The sequence below is a fragment of the Manis javanica genome, chromosome 2 (genome assembly GCF_040802235.1).
Source record: "Manis javanica isolate MJ-LG chromosome 2, MJ_LKY, whole genome shotgun sequence".
NCBI lineage: Eukaryota > Metazoa > Chordata > Mammalia > Pholidota > Manidae > Manis > Manis javanica.
Genome location: NC_133157.1, coordinates 186,029,906 through 186,051,957, shown reverse-complemented (window position 1 = coordinate 186,051,957; position 22,052 = coordinate 186,029,906). Strand labels below are relative to the sequence as shown.

General features: G+C 46.3%; 2 protein-coding genes across 12 annotated transcripts in view; one reads left to right on the top strand and one right to left on the bottom strand.

Moving 5' to 3' along the window:
- Window positions 1-4,295, top strand: part of NCALD (neurocalcin delta) — a 397,463-nt gene extending 393,168 nt beyond the window's left edge. For all 6 annotated transcript variants that reach the window (XM_036995630.2, XM_036995631.2, XM_017651739.3 and 3 more), the window contains one exon: window positions 1,649-4,295. In XM_036995630.2, coding sequence (XP_036851525.1) covers window positions 1,649-1,746 — 98 coding nt within the window. In that variant the 3' untranslated portion in view covers window positions 1,747-4,295. The remainder of the gene's footprint in view (window positions 1-1,648) is intronic.
- Window positions 4,296-8,241: 3,946 nt separating this feature from the next.
- Window positions 8,242-22,052, bottom strand: part of GRHL2 (grainyhead like transcription factor 2) — a 136,704-nt gene continuing 122,893 nt past the window's right edge. For all 6 annotated transcript variants that reach the window (XM_017651745.3, XM_073229907.1, XM_017651744.3 and 3 more), the window contains 2 exons: window positions 13,382-13,446; window positions 8,242-11,271 (listed from right to left, as the gene is read on the bottom strand). In XM_017651745.3, coding sequence (XP_017507234.3) covers window positions 11,157-11,271; window positions 13,382-13,446 — 180 coding nt within the window. In that variant the 3' untranslated portion in view covers window positions 8,242-11,156. The remainder of the gene's footprint in view (window positions 11,272-13,381; window positions 13,447-22,052) is intronic.

Genomic DNA, 22,052 nt, shown 5'->3' with positions numbered 1-22,052 from the left:
CAAGGTCTCTCCCCTGGGGCTCTGCTGCTACAGGATCCCAGAGCCCTGATTGGGTTAGCATTCCCAGAACACATCTCATTGCTGAAAGCCCTGTGCTTTCCTAAGGGAAAGTCTTGGGTTAAAAAGAAAAAATACAGGGGTGGGAGCTGTTCAGGGAAGGAGTCAGAGGAATATTAGCCCAACTAGACTCAACTGGACTCTCCTGCCACTGCGTTCCTCTTGGTAGAAGCTCTTTGCATCTAACTCTGGACGCTGACTTGAAGAGACAAGGTGGGGCCCACAGGCAAGTTAGCCTAGGAGTCAGCTGGGAAGCACGTGGGTAGTTAGCCCAGGGGAGTGGAGTTCCCCTAGCTTTGGGAGCCTCCCTTTGGGAGATTCCGAAGTACTCGAGTGGCCACTTCCATCTCCCTCCGCTCACGCCAGCTTTTCAAACCTGGGAAGCCATCACTTTTTCAGCTAGTGCCTGGGGTGGGGCAGAGCTCATAAGAAATGGCCAGAACACGAAGCTTAGAAGGGGACTGCTCTACGTACTACCAATAAATAGACGAACAAATTCCCACCTTTCCCCTTGCAGATGAAGGGGATTTGGTTAGATAAGAACTGTGCTCTGAGGAAGGGGTCGTGGCTAGGGGAAGACACTGTTGTCGGTGTCTCTGGGGAAGGGGGTGAGGGCTCCAGTACATAGCACCCCCTCCTGTCCGGGTTTGGAGTAAGTTGATAAATGAGCCGTAGTGGAGGACAGAGGACAAGCTTCACTGAAAGGAGCAGCTTAGTGGGAGAGCCCAAGGGTACGAGGACTAAACCGAGTGCAACAGGGTGGAGCAGGGCAGGGGAGCAAGTCCTCAAGGGCCAGCGCCTGCCCAGAGAGAAAGGGAGGGTGAAGGGGGGCAAAGAAGCCCGGCGCTCCTCCCAAGGAGGGGCCCGCAGAGGCAGGGAATGGAAGAGATTTGTTCCCTTCTGTTCTACAGAGGGACCTTCCCGAAGGGGATTCAATACAGACTCCAGCTTATGTAGGAAGGAAAGGGACACCCAGGCACAAGTGGGGTCCCAGGGGGCTGAGTCTCCCCCCTCCAGCCAGTCAGGGAGGAGGAAAGCTGTATGACGGACCCAGCAGGGCACCCCTCTGCCTCATGCACATATCCCTTCACTCTCCTGACCTCGGGTGGAGGGGCAGCCATCCTCAGATGTTGTCCGAAGAAGGGACGTCCCCCAGATACCTGTGTGGGCCCCTGTGCCCACGTGCAGCAAACCTAATACACCCGAAGGAGCCCAGAAGACTCCAGGTAGCACAGGGCTGCAAGAACCCAGCTGTTCTCTTACTAAGCTTGTTTCACAAATACCGACTGAATCCCTCTGGGGCGCCTAGAGCTGGCAACGCAGCAAGGGCAGGGGTCCGGTCAGGGCCACCGCGGCCATGCCGGCCCACGGTGGGCTCTCGGGAAGCGGTGGGCCCCGCTGGGGGCTGCCTCTGCCACGGAAGACAAGGGCCGGCCCCGGGCGCCTCACATCCGCAGGATAGGCTGTGAGCCTCAGGGCAGGTGGGAGGTCCCCGGAAAGCCGAGCCATCTCTGCCACCGAGCTGCCGCGGGAGGGCTGGGGGTGTGGGGGACAGCCCCAGCCGCTGCTCACCCGGCCTCTTGCTTTCCAGGAAAGCTCTCCCTGGAGGAGTTCATCCGAGGGGCCAAGAGCGACCCGTCCATAGTGCGCCTCCTGCAGTGCGACCCCAGCAGCGCTGGCCAGTTCTGAGCCCTGCACCCCACGCTGAGCTTCTCGTGTTCCCTTTGATTTTTCTTTTTAACGATGTGTTTTGCCAAACAATATTGATGGTGACGCTGCCCCAGGGCAGTCAGCTGCACCTTCCCCCGTGTCGCCTTCAGCTTCTTTTGTGGTGGACGTTTCATGGGAATGCCCGGAGCCCCAGCGCTGGGGAGAGCATGGACTGTGCTATTGTGCGCAGACTTTGTGGTGTTCATTGTTCTGACAATGTTTCGTCATCATGATTATTGTTCTTTTGATTCAGATGTCTCTATTCTAAAACCGAAGACTCGGGGAGTCAACAGAAGGAAAAACAACCCAGTCCAGTGATTCTATTGCAACCTTCGAGGGGCTTGTTTGAAAAACAGAGCTCCCCACCTGGTCTGGGGTCACACATGGCCTAGGGGTGATGGCACCAGATACTGGATTCCCCGAGCATCAGGAGCCCTCTGGGGCCAGCTGTTAAAGGGGCTGGGGGGCCCCGTGGAGGCCCTCTTCCCCCTCTTCCCCAGCAGGCTGTAGTTTCTAAGCTGTGAACATTTCAAGGTAAATTGATAGAGAAAAGGAAAAAGATGGCTCAGCTATTTTTCACAGGTTTACACTAGTTGAGCTAATTTGAGTTTCTTTCAAAATAAAACACAAATGGTAACTTGTATTCCAAAACCAGACCCATCCTGTTGCCTATTGTGATTAAAAAAATAAAAAAAGACTTGTATATAAAATACTGGGTGTTGCAGACCAAATCAAGTGTTTTGCCTTGTTTAAAAGAGATGCATGTCTAGTGAGCAGAGATACAATCTCACTACAGAAGACTGTTTTTAGTAGCTTATTGTGAAGTAAGCCAACCATAATGAATGCCTATGTCTTGTCTTAAAATCGTATGTCTTTGCACAAATGCACCATCAACAGGTATATTTTATATATTCCAGAAAAGTACAAAGTAACCATGACTAGAGCCCAACCTAGATTTTGAATGCTTTTCCGGAGTGACGGTGCCTGGAGAAGAGAAGCAGGCCAGTCTAGGTGGGACATATCAACTGGAGCACCAGAAGGCTAATACTCAGGAGGGATGTGAGGCGATGGTCTGCCCACCAGCCCAGCAGCTCATCGGTAGTATTAGAAATGTGGTGCTTCTCTGAGCATATCAGTATTCTGTAGCCCAGAAAAAAAAAAGACAGCATAAATTCTCATGGTTTGATCCCAATGGTTTGATCCACGTGTGGTTAGGGAGGCATATCTGGAATACTAACTCTGCCATACCCGAAGGGGCCCATCACCAGCTCAGAGACTGGGTAGTCATCTGATGACTGGTCAGGAAGGCGGAGGCAAGTTCATCTGTGATTTCCAAGACCCATTATGGGGAATCCAGAAATGTTTTCCAGCACTGTGTTCTCTGAATGCAGTTCTATTTCCAGAAATGATGGCACAAATTTGAACAGCTGTTTGGTCTGGTGACTTCATATGCACTAATTTGAATTGAAAGTTAAGAGTAAAAATTGCTGGTCACAGGGGAGTCGTATTTTCACAATCAGTAGGCATGGGGAAGCTGAAATACTCAAGCATGTAGGTTGACGGGGAGAGGCTACCCCTGAGAGAAGGCAGAGAGGTCCCTAGTGGTCTGTCACAGGTCACTTCCTGCTGCCCATGAACCACAGCAAGATACCCATCGTAACCACGAAGAAAGTGATGCTGACTTCACTCTAACCTCCAGATCCCTGTGTATTACTTGAGTTCATTTTAACTTATAGCAAAATTCCAAATTTGTATTGTCGACCAAAATGACCAATTTTGCAGGGTGTGATTTTGAAACCTGGACTTAGTCAAATAATCTCAATCTTCCTCTGAGTCATTTTCTCATAGTGGTTCTATACTGAGACTTTTCAAATTCTTCCATGGGCTGAGTGGTAAAATCTGACTTTGAAAAATAAGGAAGTTACCTAAGAAGTGGAGTGCAGAGTGGGCGAGGGGACCAGCACCTCTGTGGGCAGTGTGCAGGAGGTGCATCTCACTTTCCGCCACTCTTGATTAAAGACCTAATTCCTCTTTCCAGTTCTCCTCAGATGTTGGAGCCAGGTAATGTTTGGGAAAGCCTGCCTGGGCTCTGCCTTCGGTCATGACATCCTGTTCAGACGCACTCAGTCCAGTTCCTGGAACCTGGAGCTGGAGTGAGGAGTAGGGCAGAGGGTCTCCAGCTGTTTAGGAAAGAAAACAGCCAGATGAATGGCTAATGAATGCCAACATGCCTGGGATGTACGACACGCCTGGCCTGCCATTGACCCTGTCTGTATTTTCTTGAGGGTTGTTTTGCTCCTTCTCTTCCTTCCCAGGAAGGCCTTTGTATGTCTAAATGCACTGAAGTTTGGCCAAGGGACTCTGGGGCACCCAGAAGGCTGATGCCTAAAGGTTTATGTCACCCCTGCACTGGGCTGTTCATTGTCATTGCTGTGTTGAGGGACCTCTGGAAATGGAGCCTGTTCTGTCTGAAATCAAGCCAGTCTGTGATGTTCAAGGGACTGGAATAAAGTGGCTTAAGACTTGAAGGATGATACAGTGGTCGGCTGTTCGTACCCTTGTTTTGGGTGGGGTGAGGTTGCCAAGGTGCTTTCCATTCCCCTCTCTGGCCCCTGGGGGGTGAGGGACACTTTCCACAAGTAGGTTTAATTATACATATATTTATAAATCCCGTCATATGGAGGGGCCCCTCTGTCAGTTAACTTCATTCTTATCAATCATTCTTTGAATGTTTGGCATTGAAGCATTTTGTTGTTTAATCTGACTGTCTGGGCATGAAGTTTCCGTGCCTAAACTGCTGTCCCAGCGGAACTGTGCCTGAGTGAGGGTCTGGGTGCTGATACTGGCCTCCTTCTGGGTGTGGGTTCTGCCCCAGAGACACAGAAGCAGGGACTGTGAAGGGGCATGGCAGAGGCTGCTGGGCCCATAGCCCTGGACAAAAGCATCCTTGGTCTACACCTGGGCTTGCTTCCTTCCCTCCACACCAGCCCACTTTCTTCTCATCTCTGCTCCCTCCTCACACTGGAGCTGCAAACTCTAGTCCAAACATTGGATGCAATGGAAACGAAAACTGAGGTGACTGGGAAATGAATATCTTCTCTCCTCTCTCCATCTCTCAGTCTAGAGAAGAGTTCAGAGAAAAGATGGTACGATACAGAGCCCACACCATCAAAGCCAGTTCAGAGCAAGCCACAGCCCTACCTCCAGCTTAATGAGGGAAGACGGGCTGAGTGTCAGCTGTAGGAGGTGTGTCAGGGCCAACTAGGCCTCACATGGGAGCTGAGCTGGCCTGGATGGGAGTCTCTCTACTTCACACGATTTCTCTCTATGCACCTGCAATAGCCCTGATACCCTTGAGTGGTGAGCATAAATAACACCATGTGATTCATGGCAGTGGTGGAGAGAAGGTGACTGGGGGGAGCCTCCAACCCGATCAGGAGCCTGGACTCTGGCATCTGTTGGAGACCAACATGGCAATTTGCCGCAAACTTCCAAGCCTGAAGCTTCTACTTTCAGGACATTGTCCCAACACCACAACCCAAATGGACCCCCTCACAGCCCTGCTCAGGTATGGAGGGCACATACCCACTGAGGGGTCTGAGTGTCCCCTCCGTCAAGGTAAGGAGCAGGTCACAGTAGCTGTCTTTGGAAGAAATGGGAATGCTTCCCATGTATTTCTCTCGTCTTGAGTATGCCCAGCACTTTGCTGAAATTTCTTGTTTTTTTGAGGTGAGTGAAGAAACAAGAGAAAGACCATTGAGCCTGTGTTTTCCAAGGCAGAAGAGTCTCAGTCAAATCCACATAAAACAGAAAGATTACTGCCGAGTGAAAAGATGGTCAAGCCAAGGGTGTAACCAGCGGTATGTTCATTTCAAACAAGTTCCTCTATACTTAAGTACTGACCATGTGTCTGGGATTTAGGTCCTGTGTACTTGCTGAGCTGCATGTCTAGGTGCCTCATGTGGTCCCAGACATCTCTGGAATTGCAAACAATGATCACTGAGAACATTCCATGGTGTGGAGCTAACTCCCCAGGGCAGCTTAGAGGAGAACAGGGCCTCAGGGAGGCATATTTCATGACTTCTCAGTGCTATTCCAGGAAATGAATGGCATTTTAATAGTTCTCTGGAAGAGCTGGTGAAAATACTTCAAAATTCTGGGCAGCTCAGCCTTCTGACCCTTATTAAATATTCATAGCTCTGCCACCAGTATACCATAAACACATAGACAGAAAGATGGACAGATTCTCTAGCAAAGTATCTTTTCGATACCAGTATTTAATCACTTCACTGGGATCGCACTCAGTGCTCAGTGGTGACCCAACACAGTACAAGCAGCATGCTCTTGGATACGTATTTATGGTGAGGGGTTGGGGTAGGATTTATTAGCAAAGAAGTAGGAGACCAAGCTAACAGCTCAGCAGGTAAGTTCTGTCCAGCACCTTGGAAAGGGGCTCGCACCTCCATCCAATGGCAAAGCCAAAATCGAGTTCTTTCCTGAGTAGCACTAGAGGTGTTTGCCTTTAGTGCTCTTTCTACATCCTGTTCTTCTCTTTTGCTGCCTCTAGCTGATAAGGGACCCCCCACTACATTTCCTAGAATTCCTGAGTGTCTGAAATTAACCTGTGCCCCAGTTAGCAGAGCTTCATGGGCATGAAGGACCCAGGGACAAAGGCTATGTCACACTAAGGTAGTAGGCCAGAAAATCCACTCAGGGGGTGCTTACGTGTAAAAGCAGAGACACAATAAGTCCCTGCTGGAGACCTCAGAAGGGGGTGGCTGTGGTGACCACAGAGGCACCTGTGGGACACTCAGCTGCTGGGAGCACGGCTGACTGACAGGCTCCGGCTTAGCCCACAGCGCCAACTCGGTGCTAACTCCCAGGCCCCACTCTCCACCGCTGCTCCCAGCCAAGGCCGCGCACGACCCGGGTATTAGAATTGGGCCGTCCTTCTCTTAGGTGACCTGTGCTCAGGAGCTCTCCAGGCACCTGCCTGAGGCAGGTTGAGGCTGCTCCTGGCCAAGCTGCCTTCTTTCCGTCTCTCCTCGGGCAGGGCTCAGTCTGCACACTCCCCGGCCTCCTCCTGCTTCTTTCCCCTTTACCTCCACATGAATGCCCCCAGTGTCTCTTGAACATCCAATCCCATCCTGGCTTCTGCACCTTGGAGGCCCTGCACCGACACAGTGACAAGCCCCTTCCCCGTTCGCACGGATCCTCATACACAGGCTGACACTCCAGATGGGAGCATTCCTGAAGTGAGCTCACGTTTGTGACCTTCTCACCCTGGAAAAGGCTAAGGTGGGTGGTTTGCATGGGACTCTGTCAAGGCAAACCCCTATCATTATGCTGATGATGCCAGGCCATTATCACTTTGTACATCACTGCAGACTGTGTCTAACCAGCCTCTTTGTCACCAGCATGGGGCACAGCGCCTGCTCCATAGTAACTGAGCTGAATTAGTACAGAGAGTGGAAGGCAGGAGCTGGTGTGGGACTTTGAGGCCTGACAACTGGTCATCTTCAGCTACCCAACCAAGGGCCAGTACAGGTGGGCAAGGGGTGGACTGGCACACACGGCAAGCAAAGTTCACCCAACAGTGTGGCTGCCATGGGCCAGGGTAGGGACTGCCTCTGGGGAGATGTGGAGACTAGTTGTATCCTCAGCAGGACCTACTTGGGCTTGTGGGGAATGCATTTGGGCCTCCTACTGAGGCTGCAGGACATGGACCATGGCAAAAAGGCCTTGTGGCCCATTTCTATGCCTACGGTCCCTCCAGAACTGTTGGGTGAGCGCTTCCTGCAGCCTCCTCTTCCCTGACCACTGGTTTGGGCTTAGGTGGCTGGGATGCCTTCTCGAAGGCAGAAGGCTCTCTCAAGGCAAATTCTAGCCAAGACTGGAAAGCTGTGGGCATGGATAGACAGAGAGAATGTGTGATGTGGAAGAACATGGAAATTCTAATTGATGGCTAAAGGAGTGTGGGTGGCTCCACGAGTGGGTAGTCACCAAACACCAGTGAATACTGGGATAGTGAAGTGTTTGCATCTGAGCTGACAGGCATAAGCCTGTGGCCTCCAGGGCAGGAGACCGTTGCGATGAAAGTGGAATTGTAGCCATGTGGTTGGGGTTAGTACAGTGAACGGAGGACAGAAAAACTCTTGCGATCATTCAAGTGGGGACAGGTGAGCTGAGTGTCAGGGAGGTAAAAGCCAGCAGATGGAATCTCTCCCCTGCCTCGAGGAACTGGTCATGAACCACCACCCTGGTGGCCTGCCATGGTCACACTGAAGGCCTCTGACTTCCCCAGGCCTCTCCTCACCTGGCCTCGGAGTGGGGTACAACAAGGCAATGGGAAGAGGAAATGTCGCTATGTGGAGGCCTAGGACCTGAACGTGTCCGAGGGGAGCCTGCAATCTTCCCAGGTCACGCAGAGCCTTCTTTGCAGTGAGGCCTCACAGAAAGCACCAGACACTGCTGTTTACTCTGATGTGATGAATATTTATTTTTCTTCTTAAAAATGTACAAAAAATAAAATAACTGTATTTATAGTTTATAGATTCCCCCTCTCCCATTTACAAAACTATTAAGTTACATTTGCCTTTTTTCTTTTTAACACAAGAGCAAATTGTCCACTGTTGATCTCCCTTGCTTGTCTTTAAGAAAGGGCCGTTCATAGAATTTGGCACAAACCCTCTGTCTCTGTTGCATTATCATGATTTTAAGTAAGGACAATTTGATTCATGCTTCCTAAGTCTCTGGGCTGGGACGTGCTTTAGATTTTTGGGATCCAATTCTGACTGCTGGATTTTTCTGTTGGTCCCAGTTTCCAAACACACGTTAAGTCTAAGCAATCTGGGTATAAGAAAAACACTTGTTTATGTGTCCCTCATCTGATGTGGATTTTTAAAAGAGCTTATTTATTAGAATGTGATTAATTTAAAGGACAAAAAAAAAGAAGAGTGGGCAAGTTTTCCTTTCTGGAGTGTTTTTGCTTGGGAAATTTTGCTCATCCAAGGTCTGCTACCATATAGAGTGAAGGACACATCCAAGCTAAGCCGTAGCTCTGCTGGACTTCAGAGGGGTGTGTTAATGGGGAACAGATCAGATCCTTTGGTGGCACTGTTTTCATATTCCTTGTTCTGGTAGTCGCCAGCACATGCCTGCTCGGAGACCTGGGGCAAAGGCAAATGCCCTCTGCTTCATCCTTGGTCCAGGGCAGGGCCAGCAAGTCTTTTCCCACAGAGGCTCGAGAGAGGAGGGTAGGAAGCCTACATCAGACTGCCAAAAATGGGGTCTTTTCCCTGCACTTGAGGCCTCTGCCCCACCCACCCAATAGTATTTGCCACTACGTCTGCCAATCAGGTTTGAAGTCACCCCTCAGGCAAGGAGCATGGGAAGAGCAAAGTACGACATGGATTTCCAACACTGAATGTACCCATCTTAGAACAGAGTCCCATCAGTACCCAGAAGGGTCCCCAAGCTGCCAGTCCCGGGCATGACAGTCACAGAGCACCGGAGGGGACAGACTGCAGCAGCACTCAATCCGAGACGCAAACCTTCGGCACCACTGGGAGGAGTAACATGTCCAGAAGACACTCAGAAAGGTGCCCCCTCAGCACCACCCAGAAATCTTCCTAGGCACACACCTGCTCTCCATACCATTCAAATCCTTTGCAGCCTCAAGAAGAAACAGCTGGGCTGGAAGCAGCCCTTCCTTCCTGCTCCGGGCTCAGGGGCAGATGACGGGAGAGCAGGGAGCCCCTGAAGAGAAAGCCCCCAGGAAGACATCAAAGTGCTTTACAAACAAAGCCAGGCCTTTACAGAGAACCTGTCCTCCATCCAGACCTTGGGTGGGGGCCTTGTCTGGCTACCAAAAAGCTAGTGCTCCAACCCACAAGGGTAAATGCAAACCTCAGACCACCTACCTGCCCCCTCAAAGAGAACAGTGGTCCAGGATGGTTCATGACTTTGTGGTTGTGGAGGGAAGAATTTCTTCTCCTCTTCATCTCCAAGGGCATGTAGCCAATGGACAAGGCCTGCTCTCTCCCGGCCCTCCTCTGGAGGTTGCTTTCAGAAGAGCCAGGGCTCTGAGGCCATTCTCACTCCCTCCCTCCAAATCCAGCAGCCTGGAGCAGGAGAAGCTGACCCTCCCTTAACAGTGCGGAGACCCAAGAGACAGTTCTGGCCTGTCAGTTCAGAGCTGAGCTGATGGCACAACCCTGGAACTGCAGGTGGGCTTGTAAGAGGGGTCACTGGAGATGAAGGGTGTGCTTGTAAACTGGGAGGCACCAGGCCAGGACCCTCATGGTAGCCAAGGAATTCTGCAGCAGGCCCCAGTGACAGGGCCCTGATGGCAACCCCCAGGTAGTCTCTCTAGAAAGTTCAGGCCTTGCGATAACAAAGCTGTAGGAGAGGGGGGGCCTCAGGCAATCTGACTTTTCCCACAAGGCAGCTCTGAGGAGAGTCAAGCAAAGCGCATCACCACGAGATCGCAACAGCCTCCAGGGCGGGTCACACCCATGGAGGGGGAAAAATCCCTGGGCATGCCCCCTGGAGCACCTGTCTGGGCACCCACTGTAGTCACCTGACACTCTGAAGGCCATTTCTCTAGCCCAGCTTGTCTCCTGAAAAGCACAGAGGCAAACCTCTTGTAGAAAGTGTAGTCTCCTGGCATGCGTCTCCCTACGCCAGTGGCAGTAAACATGCCCACATGCCACAGATAAAATATATTATTGCAATATTATAAACACTATGCACATGACAGCCAGGGGTACCTTCTGCATTACTTACTAATTACATGGTAGCTAAATGTCTTCCTGTGCAAGGCCTGGTGGCCACTCACTGGGAACCTCTGGAGGTATTTAGCAAGCTGACCTTCCCCGAAGCAACCTGAAGGTTTCTGGCCAGTAAGGCGCACCCACTTCTCACCACACCTCTGATGACTGGACTAAGCAGCAGCTCATTTTGTCCAGCCACTCAGGAGAAACAGAGAGGAGAGACAGAAGGGCCGCGGCAGCTCAGGCTCTTCAAGATGAATGGACTGGCTGTGCTTGCATGAAGGGGAGGGCTCTGGACGGCCTCATCTGGTGCCAGCAGTGACCTGCACAGTCCTGGTGAGCTCCAGAGAAAGGTGGACAATAAATAAGGGTCCACAAGGCCCAAGCCACCTTCCTGAGGGGCTCTGGCTTCAGCCCACAGCAGGAGCTGAGGGAGGGGCCAAACACACCTCCAAGGGATGGGGCTTCGTGCTTTGCCCCGCTCCCCAGTGTGGTTGTGTAACAGCAGTTGTGAGATGGGTGAGGTGGGTCTGCAGGTTCTGGGGCTGCAGCCTCTGTCCCTCTCGGGGAGGAATGCGCCCAGGGCTCCTGCCCAGGGGATGCCGAGATCAGGGCTCAGATCTCCATGAGCGTGATCTTGAAGCCTTCCAGCATGCTCTCCATGTTGAGGATGAAGGTGTCCTCATTTGAGTAGTGCTCAATGATGTTGTCATCCATGTTCACCAAGATGCTGCCAGGGAGCGGGGTGGGGGTAAGAAACAAAGATATCATGAACAATGTGTTTGGTGCAAGGGTAGTTTCCAGGCTGGCGGGGGTCCCTTAGTCACTCTTCCACAAGGGAGGCTGGGAGGTATGGAGGAGAGAGGGGATAAGGCAGGGAACTCATTATATTGTCTTTATTGTATTTTCTTCCCCAGAAACCAGTTTGAGTAAGGCAAAGCCAAGCCACGATTTCTCAGAACTAACTTCATGACTCCTTACTAAACAGGTCTTCAGAGATCATTCGACCCAACCCTCTTGCTTTGTAGATTGGTAAACTGTGGCCCAGAGAGGTTAGCAGAAATCACAGTTAGCTGTCGACAGAGCCAAGACCTAAACAATTAGGCCTCCCATTTTCATTAAACCATAATGCTTCTTGAAAATGCTTTTTAAAGAATACTCTGGACTTAGAGGAAAATAAACAAGCATGGCAGCTATGCTTTGTTGAGCCTGTAGTGTGTTTCAGTGTTTAAGAGACCTTGTGTTTAATCCTTACAGCAACTTTGAAGGAAGGTGTGACCATCGCCACCTTGCAAATGAGAAACTGAGCTCAGTGAGGTTAAATCACTTCCCCAAATTCATTCAGCTAGTTTATAGATGACCTGGGTTTTGAAACTAGCTTTGGCCTCACTCTGAGGTTCACACTTTACCACATGTGACTTACTCCTGGGTTAACTATCCCCGGTGGAATTAGTTTTAAGGAAACCAACAACTTCAAGTGTCTGTCCATGATTTAGAAGTCCTGGAGTCAATCCCATTCTTGAAAGTTGGACAGATCTTAGTTTGAGAATGAAGAACTGACTCATTTTAGTCAGTTCAGAATGATGAACTGTGTCATCAGGCCAGCTGTTTAGCCATTCAGAGCCTCAGTTTATTCTTCTGCAAAAGTAAGAACAACAACCCTGCTTTAGAGGGTGTTGATCAGGTTAAAGTCTTTAGCACAGGGCCTGACACAGTACTCAGTGAAAGTGAAATATTACCACCAGCAGCATGTACGTCTACACTGAGGATTTCTGCTCAGCAGTGAGACCTGAAACACTACTCAAATTTCACCATCAAAGGAATACACTCCGCCTATTGCATTGACCTTGGAAAGAATTAGAATATGCATTTTAGTGAGCTTTGCAACAAGGGATCAAGCAGAAAGGGTTTCCGCTTGACTCCCAATCAACCAAGTGACCCCATCACTCAGGAGGCTTGTACTCCCAGATGGTCAATTTCCTTTATGAAAGAGGCCCAGAGAAGAGTTTAAAGAGCCATTTTATGCTTTCTGTAGGAAAACAGCTCTAGAAACTGACTCAGTACAGACTCTTCCAAGCACTAAATCTGGCCCCTGTAGGCTCTACTCTTAGACCTTTATACACAGGAAGCCCAGGAGGACTGGAGGTGGCAGACAGTATGCGGAGCCCACCCTTGAGATTTGGGGCCACAGACCTGGGTTCAAATCTCTGTTCCATCTACTGAACATGAGACCTTGGGCAAGATGTTTTAACCTTTATCTGGCTCAGTTTCCTCCTCAGTAAATCAGGGATAAGAATCTAACTCATAGAGCAGTGGGGACAAATAGAGCAATGCATGTAAAGCACTTAGCAGGGGACGCAGAACCTACTGAACACCCAGTAAATGAGAGTAGGAACAAGCAGGCCTAATGATCATTTAGATCATTTTGGTAATAAGGACCTTGAAAGAATCCCATATCCCAAATTCTTCTTATTCCTATTGTGTCATCCTGAAATCAACCCAAGAGCAGCATGTGATTCCTTATCAACTCCTCTCTGCAGAGCAGTGAATTTGCACTCTCCTCAGTGTCCTCACCACTTTAAGACCCCTCTTTCCCACCTGCTAATCCTTGGAATAGGACATCTCAGTCGACATCATGACAATGTACTGTCTCCCTTCTCATGAGAGATCTTCAACATGCATTGCATTTGCAGGCTGCTCAGCAAGCCTTTGCAAGGATGACACATGATTTTTATGAAAGGTGGACAACAGAGTTAACAAAGGACAGGGTCATCTCTTTTAAAAGTGAAATGTAGACTTATCTTCTTTGGAAGTCAACTTAAGTTCAGTTTCTTTCTTACCCTTTTTTGCTTTTCTTGTAAAGCTTTGCTATCTTCTCCACAGGCAGCCCGTATTTCTCAGATATCTGTGATACCAATAACAAAAAAACAGGTGAGCATGGAAGGGGAACCCCGGCAGAGGCAAGAAAGTAAGTTCCAATTCCACACTCTTGGAGATTTTCCTGGAGCCCTTCACTCATGAGCCAAGCTCTCAAACACCTCGGTTGCAAGGCTCTCCCTTTGGATGAACCTTAAATCATCCCACAAAAGATTCAACCATATGGGAACTTAATCTCTGAGAAAGGTATCACTTCAGATCAGTCAAAAAAAGATGGACTCTAATCATGATGTTGAATTAAATAGGTAGCCCATATAAAAAAAACTTTAGCAAGTTAAGCTGAATAGCTTCTCCATGTCTCACATCAAAAGAAGTTTCAGAAAGATCAAAGATCAAGATGTGAATGATGAAACTACAAAAGTACAAGAAGAAACCATGAGTCAATTCTTTGTATAGATAACATTTTCAAGTAAGAAAGGTCTTGAAAGATATGAAAACTGAAGAAAAAAGTTTAAAGGAAGGATAAAACATTCCCTGACTTCCAACTATGCTACAAACATACAGTGATCAAAACAGTATGGTACTGGCACAGAAACAGACCCATAGATCAGTGGAACATATTAGAGAACCTAGATAAAAACCCACACATATACGGTCAGTTAATATGTGACAAAGGAGACATGTATATGCAATGGGGAAAAGATAGTCTCTTCAATAACTGGTGTTGGGAAAAGTGGACAGGTACATGCAAGAGAATGAAACTGGATTACTGTCTAATTCCATATACAATGGAATGGACAGAGACCTAAATGTAAGGCATGAAACCTTGAAACTTAGGAGAAAGCATAGACAAAAATCTCTTGAACATAGCATGAGCAATTTTTCCCTGGACACATCTCCTCAGGCAAGGGAAACAAAATAGAAAATGAACAAATGGGGCTATATCAAACTAAAAAGCTTCTGTATAGCAAAGGACACCATCAGCAGAACAAAAAGGCAATCTACAGTATGGAGAATATATTCATAAACAATTTATCTGATAAGGGGTTAACATCCAAAATATGTAAAGAATTCATATGCCTCAACACACAAAAAACCCCACAAATAACCTGATTAAAAAATGGGCAGAACAGTAATCAAGACAATTTGGTACTGGCACAAGAACAGAGCCTAAGACCAGTGGAACAGAATAGAGTCTCCAGACATTAACCCAAACATATGTGGTCATTTAATATATGATAAAGGAGCCATGGATATGCAGTGAGGAACTGATAGCCTCTTCAACAGCTGGTGTTGGCAAAACTGGACAGCTACATGTAAAAGAATGAAACTGGATCATTGTCTAACCCCATACACAAAAGTAAATTTGAAATGGATCAAAGACCTGAATGTAAGTCATGAAACCATAAAACTCTTAGAAAAAAACATAGGCAAAGATCTCTTGGACATAAACATGAGCAACTTCTTCATGAACATATATCCCTAGACAAGGGAAACAAAAGCAAAAATGAACAAGTGGGACTATATCAAGCTGAAAAGCTTCTGTATAGCGAAGGATACCAAAAAACAAAAAGGCATCCTATAGTATGGGAGAATATATTCATAAATGAAATATCCTATAAAGGGTTGACATCCAAAATATATAAAGAGCTCATGCACCTCAACAAACAAAAGCAAATAATCCAGTTAAAAAATGGGCAGAGGATCTGAACAGACACTTCTCCAAAGAAGAAATTCAGATGGCCAACAGACACATGAGAAGATGCTTCACATCACTAATCATCAGAGAAATGCAAATTAAAACCACAATACGATATCACCTCACACCAGTTAGGATGTCCACCATCCAAAAGACAAACAACAAATGTTGGCAAGGATGTGGAGAAAGGGGAACCCTCCTACACTGCTGGTGGGAATGTAAATTGGTGTAGCCATTGTGGAAAGCAGTATGGAGGTTCCTCAAAAAACTCAAAATAGAAATACCATTTGACCCAGGAATTCCACTCCTAGAAATTTACCCTAAGAATGCAGCAGCCCAGTTTGAAAAATACATATGCACCCCTATGTGTATTGCAGCACTATTTACAATAGCCAAGGAATGGAAGCAACCTAAGTGTCCATCAGTAGATGAATGGACAAAGAAGATGTGGTACATATACACAATGGAATATAAGAAGAAAACAAATCCTACCATTTGCAACAACATGGACGGAGCTAGAGGGTAGTATGCTCAGTGAAATAAGCCAGGTAGAGAAAGACAAGTATCAAATGATTTCACTTATCTGTGGAGAATAAGAACAAAGAAAAAACTGAAGGAATAAAACAGCAGCAGACTCACAGAACCCAAGAATGGACTAACAGTTACCAAAGGGAAAGGGACTGGGGAGGATGGGTGGGAAGGGAGGGACAAGGGGGGAAAAGGGACATTACTATTAGCATATATAATGTAGTGGGTGGGGCATGGGGAAAGTAGTACAACACAGAGAAGAGAGGTGTTGACTCCATAGCATCTTACTACGCTGATGGACAGTGACTGTAATAGGGTATGTGGTGGGGACTTGATAATGGGGGGAGTCTAGTAACCATAATGTTGCTCATGTAACGTTTCTCCAAAGAAGAAATACAGATGGCCAACAGGCACATGAAAAGATGCTCCACACAGCTAATCATCAGGGAAATGCAAATCAAAACCACAATGAGATATCACCTCACACCAGTTAGAATGGCCACTATCCAAAAGACAAGAAGTAACAAGTGTTGGTGAGGAAGTGGAGAAACGGTAACCCTCCTATACTGTTGGTGGGAATGTAAATTGGTGTAGCCACTGTGGAAAGCAGTATGGAGGTTCCTCAAAAACCTCAAAATAGAAAGACCATATGATCCTGGAGGTAAGAATGGACTTTAATGATAAAAAGCAAAATTCATGAAAAAGGTTTAGCAACATAACAATGCATCCAACAGCACAGGCTTCAGCAAAAATTATCAGAAGTAAGGAAAACTTGAAAAAAATTACAGTGGGAGACTTCAATATATCTCTTTTAGAAATGGAAAAATCTAATAGACAAGTAAGAAAGAACAGTTGAATAATATAATCAATATACTAGACTGAATATTTTATACACACACACACACACAGATTACATTTCCTATGGAGAATGTAACAAGTATTAGACCAGAAAGATAAGCCAAATCAGATCGTAATTCAGTAAAGTTAAAAAGAGAAAAGTGAAAGTTGCCAGGAATGCTGAATTATTTGGTCTATGACAGGGCTTCTTAATCTGGGGTCTATGGAAGCCCAAAGAGTACACACTTCTTTTCACTAACATCAAATTTTAATGTAGATCTCCCTTCAATTATGAACATACAGCATTAGCAGTACCTGCATTTATTACCAATAGAAATCACAGATATTTTTGGGTCATATTAAAATTACTGCAGATATCTCAAAATATCAATTACATTCATTCACCATACTTAGAAATTACAAGTTACTAGTCCCACCCACAGATTGTGGTATTTAATGCATGAATAAAGAGCACATATATTCCTATATCACAAACATGTTTTATGATTTTGATGACTACATATCAACATAATTGGTTTCATTTGTAATTCTATGTATTTTATTTTATATATTTAAAGGTATTTTCTAAAGCAGGTCCACAGACTTCACTACACTGCCAAAGACATGCTTAGCACAAAAAGAGAAGAACCCCAGTAAGCATTCTGTACACAAGAGCTTGCTGCCTGTGTGAAGTCCTGGGGTCCATGTTATCTGTACCTAATTATCATTTGGATTGATGTGTGATTATCATTTGGATTGACGTGGCTTTAAAGAGTTGGGTTTTTGAACTTTGGTTAGTGTCCTTTGGAACTTCTTTTTTAAATAACATCAAAAAATAAAATAGGAACATTTTTCTGCTCAACATCAGCAGACTTGTATTTATTTGTAAGTTCCCCTTCTCTGAAAGAGCAGTGGTTCTGTTTCTTGGATCTCCTTTTCAGGGGTTTGACTCCCAGTCTCCCAAAGCATGACGGCAAATACCTCTGCTCACAATTAACTGGTAACAGTCAGAGAGAGCTAGGAAATCTGTATTTGGCTTGGGTCTGCTGGGAGTAGCAGCAATGGCAGCCAGCATTTATGAAGTGCTTACTAAGTGCCTAGCTCAGACGCATGCAAAGCTATGCATCTATTGTTTAATCCTAACAGGGTGGCAACGGAATAGGTACTGCTAGGAAACTCAGGCTTGTCATTAACTAACTTGCCCAGGGTCACCTGCTGGTGAGGGGCAGAGACAGGATTTGAAAGGTAGTCTGGATTCAGACTGTGAACTCAGGGAAATGGGCACACGCTGAGGATGCAGGGAGGCTCCCGGAACCCATCCAGCACAAGAAGCGACCAGCAAGGCTGACGCATGTGCACCAAGCTGCTGAGGGCAAGAGTCTCTGGGAGCGCAACGTCCTGCTCTCAGTGCAGGCGTCAAAGGCAAAGCCAGCTTGATAATATGCCACACAGACACCAGGTCCTCTGCCTCACGTGAGGCAAGGAAGTGAGCTTTGCCCAATTCAGAACCCTGGAAAGGAGAGAGACTAAGCAGGATGTCATGTAGAGGAAGCTGGCCGTCTATCAGGGGGTTACAGAAGAATTCCTTCTGCCCAGGAGCTGGATGGCGTCACCCACACAGCCCTCCCTTCTATGGAAAGCACCTGCTATGCGAGAGTCCTCTCAGAACTGGGGGTGTGGTGAGGAAGGGGGGGCACGCAGGGCCCGGGAAGTTGGGGGGAAAGAGGGGGCACGAGGGGCCTGGGAATTAGGAGTGCTTGTTCTTTTGCTTTTAAGTTGTCTTTACTAAGCATACACTTTCATAATTTATAAAATCCCATTATTAATATTTTTTAAAGACTTCCTTTACACCCTGGATGACTCGAGGTTTTAGGCATCTCATCAATGTGTTATTGGTTCTGATGATCTGTAATTTCTAGACTTCACTTTGTAGAGAGTTCTCTGCCCAGAAACCTCGGGAATGTAATAGGGAGAACTTAGAGATTCTCATCGATTTCCATCAATATAGGACTCAGTCTGCCTTGCCTAGGGGCATCTGACAAAACTGCTTGTTCTGGAAGCCAGTGGCTTTTATTTGGAATTATAAACTGTTCAGTGTGGGTTCTGAGATCCATTCAAAAAGAAGGGGACTCTTGCTTGCAAACACCTCCAAGGTGGCTGCATTTGACCTTTCAAAAGAATCAGGGAGGATAGGCCCTCATCTCCAAGCATGAGAAACTCAGTTGGATAAAAGGGGTTGCCACTGGGTCCATGGGGAAACTTTTTCCTTGTGCACATCAGCTAGCTTCACCAGGAGGTGGCCTGTGGCTTGGGGAAATCTCAATCTGCCTCCACATTCCATAGTACTTACAGTCATCTACATACAGGCACACCTCGTGTTTTTTACAAATTGAAGGTTTGTGGCAACCCTGCATCAAGCAAGTCTACAGGTGCTATTTTTCCAACAGCATTTGCTCACTTTGTGCCTCTGTGTCATATTTTGGTAATTCTCACAGTATTTCAAGGTTTTTAAGTATTTGTTTTGGTGATCTGTGAACAGTGATTATAGCTCACTGAAAGCTCAGATGATGGTTTGCAATAAAGTATTTTTAATTAAAGTATGTATGTTGTTGTTTTAGATTTAATTCTATTACAGACTTTAACAGACTATAGTATATATAGACATATATAGAGATAATTTTCATATGTGCTGGGAAATCAGAAAATTCATTTGACTTGCTTTTTTGAGATACTCACTTTATTGCAGTGGTCTACAACCAAACTCGTAATATTGCCAAAATATGCCTCTCTTTCCCTCTCTCTCTCTGAACAAATATATATGTTCATAGGGCATTTCTGTGTGCTACTTTTAAGTAATATGTATGTGAACTCATTTAACCCTCATAACAACCTACATCTCATTTTGTTACATTCCATGTTATCATTCTCATTTCAGAAATGATGGAACTGGATTATAGAGAGGTTGTCTAACTTGCCCAAGGTTGATACCACTTGTAAGCGTCAGAGACAGGATGTGAACCCTGACTGTGGGAATCAACCTCCACACATACTACTTCTTGCCTGTGGCTTATTATTACCTAATTTTCTTTTCTTTAGTTGTTGTGAACTGTGCCTTGGAATGTTTATTCTTCTTGAAACAGTTTTTCATATGTGGACATCTCTCGAACGGAGGTTAAGTTGCCCAAGGGCTTCAGTTGACCTCAACACTCTGTGGCACTGTCAGACATCAGGAAACCTACCCACTGGGCATTAGTCTCCACATTTGTAAAATGGTGATGATGCTTTCTGCCCTGCAAAGTTACATAGATATGGTGAGGATCGAATGAAGCAATGCATGTGAAATCGTGTCACCCACAGCACTCAGCACGGTGGCCCATAAATAGTACATGCTCAGTTCAGTCAACAAATACATTTTACTCAAAGATCTGGGGATAAACAGAAGGTAACAAGAGACAAAGCCCCTGTGCTCATGAACTCACATTCTATTGGGGGAAATAGAGATGATAAATGTCTTATAGTAAAGGCTAAACATGTCAAGTGGTGATCATGCTTTGAAGCAAAACCACGCAGGGTAAGGGAATAGTGACAGAGGTGCTAATTATAGGTGGTATGGGAAGGCCCATCTGGGAAAGGGACATGTGAGCAGAGGCCTGAAGGAAGTGAGAAGATGAGCCTTCTAGATATAGAGAAAGAACACTCCTGACAGAAGGAACAACAGATGCAAAGGCCCTGAGGTGTGAGTGATCTTATGTGACTCAAGGACTAGCAAGAAGACTACAGAAGTTAGAGATTCTTTATTTGTAGGATTGCTCAGCAAAATGACTTAGAAAAGCCAAAAGATACCTTTGAAAACTCAGTTACCTCTACTACCACCATCATCATCACTAAATCCTTGTATGTATTCAAGTTTAAAATTTAATTATAAGAATGAAGAAACCAAATTAAATCATCAGATTTACATAGATGGCTCAATCAACATGCTACCAAACATGGGGATGAAAAGAGAAACAATCTACTTTATCCAAATGATACCAAGTATGAGAATACTCAGTAACATTGTCTGACAAAGAACAACTTTTTTTTTCCTATCCAGGTGTCTAGATCTATAAGGATAATGATTTTCTGGCATGTGAAATGAAGGTCTGGGACGTTCAGGACCAGAAAATGAGAAGAATTATCTAGTTTGTCCTACAGAAAAGGGATCTGTTTGACATAGATTAAACAATAATTCCATTCCTCTTTGTGTGGACAAGGATTCTTTCTAAGAATGTGAGAAGTCAAGGATGGTAGAAATAAAACAATTCTTCAAGGTAGGCATTGTCCATGTTTTGCAAGGAAAGAATCCAAAGATTTTCAGATAGACATGTTTATAGAGTGATGATTCAAGCCCATACCAATCAAGTTTCCCCGTCGACCTATTCCTCTACATGTTACTGCTTGGATGGAACTGTGACCTTGGTCTTACCGGAGACTTCTTTAATGAAGGCAAACTCAGTTATATATCTTGAGGGAGAGTGAAATGTCTGCTGACTATTGAAACAATCCAATTTCTAGATAACACAGCTATTCCATCCTATTAACTGACCTGACTTACAGACTCTAGGAAATCTGTGTAGGTTGTAGGAACAGTCACCATCTCCAAACTGCTCAATGACTGACTCTGCCTAATTGGGCTCCTCTGACTCAGACTTCAGTCCCCATTTGAAGGAGGGTGACAACACTGTTTGGTTCTGTCCCCATGACAGATCAACATTTTACCACTGCTTGCCAATGATTTTTTTAAAAAGGAAATAATTCACAAAACTTCTGTTTGTCTTTTTGTCCTCCAGAATGGGTTTTCTTCTACATCTAAATAATTCCTGGCTGAGGACAGGGAGTTTGGAGTTTAAGGAGATTTGAGAGAAGGTTCTCCATTGGAAAATAACCTCAGTGATGATGCAGCAGCCTCACTAACGTCACTGCCACCACCTGCCCAGCCAGCATCCACTGTGTGTCTGGTTAACTCATTTCATGCTCTTGATGGCATATTTTACAGATAAAGAAGCTGAGAAACAACCAACCTTTCAAAAACCAATTCACGAGGGAATAAAAACAACGTGAATACTGATATGAAGCAGGTGTTCCTATTTCAAAAACAAATGCAAGACACACACATACTTTACACAAGACACGTGTTCACATTTGAAGCTGTGAAGTGTGATTCCTCTGGAGGACTGTGAGGGCCTCTTCAGCAGAGAAGGTGTTCGGTCTTCCCCCACCACTGAGGAAGGAGGAAGGAGGGAGCCAGGTTCCCAGACCCACAAGGTCGGGGCTGTGCACGTGAAATAGCCTGCAGGGCCACTCCCCTGGCACAAACTGTTTCTGCAGGAAATCTGACCACAAAAGAGTATAATGAGCTGGCTTATTCCCACTCTGAGTGAATATGCACATCAGAGCTGAGGGCAGAATCAGACTCTAGGGCCAGGTCCTAGCCAAGGCACACATCAGGCAGTGGCTCCCAAACTTCAGGGTGTCTCAAGATCCACCGGATAGCTTGTTACCAGTGCTGACTCCTGGGCCCGGCCCCAGAG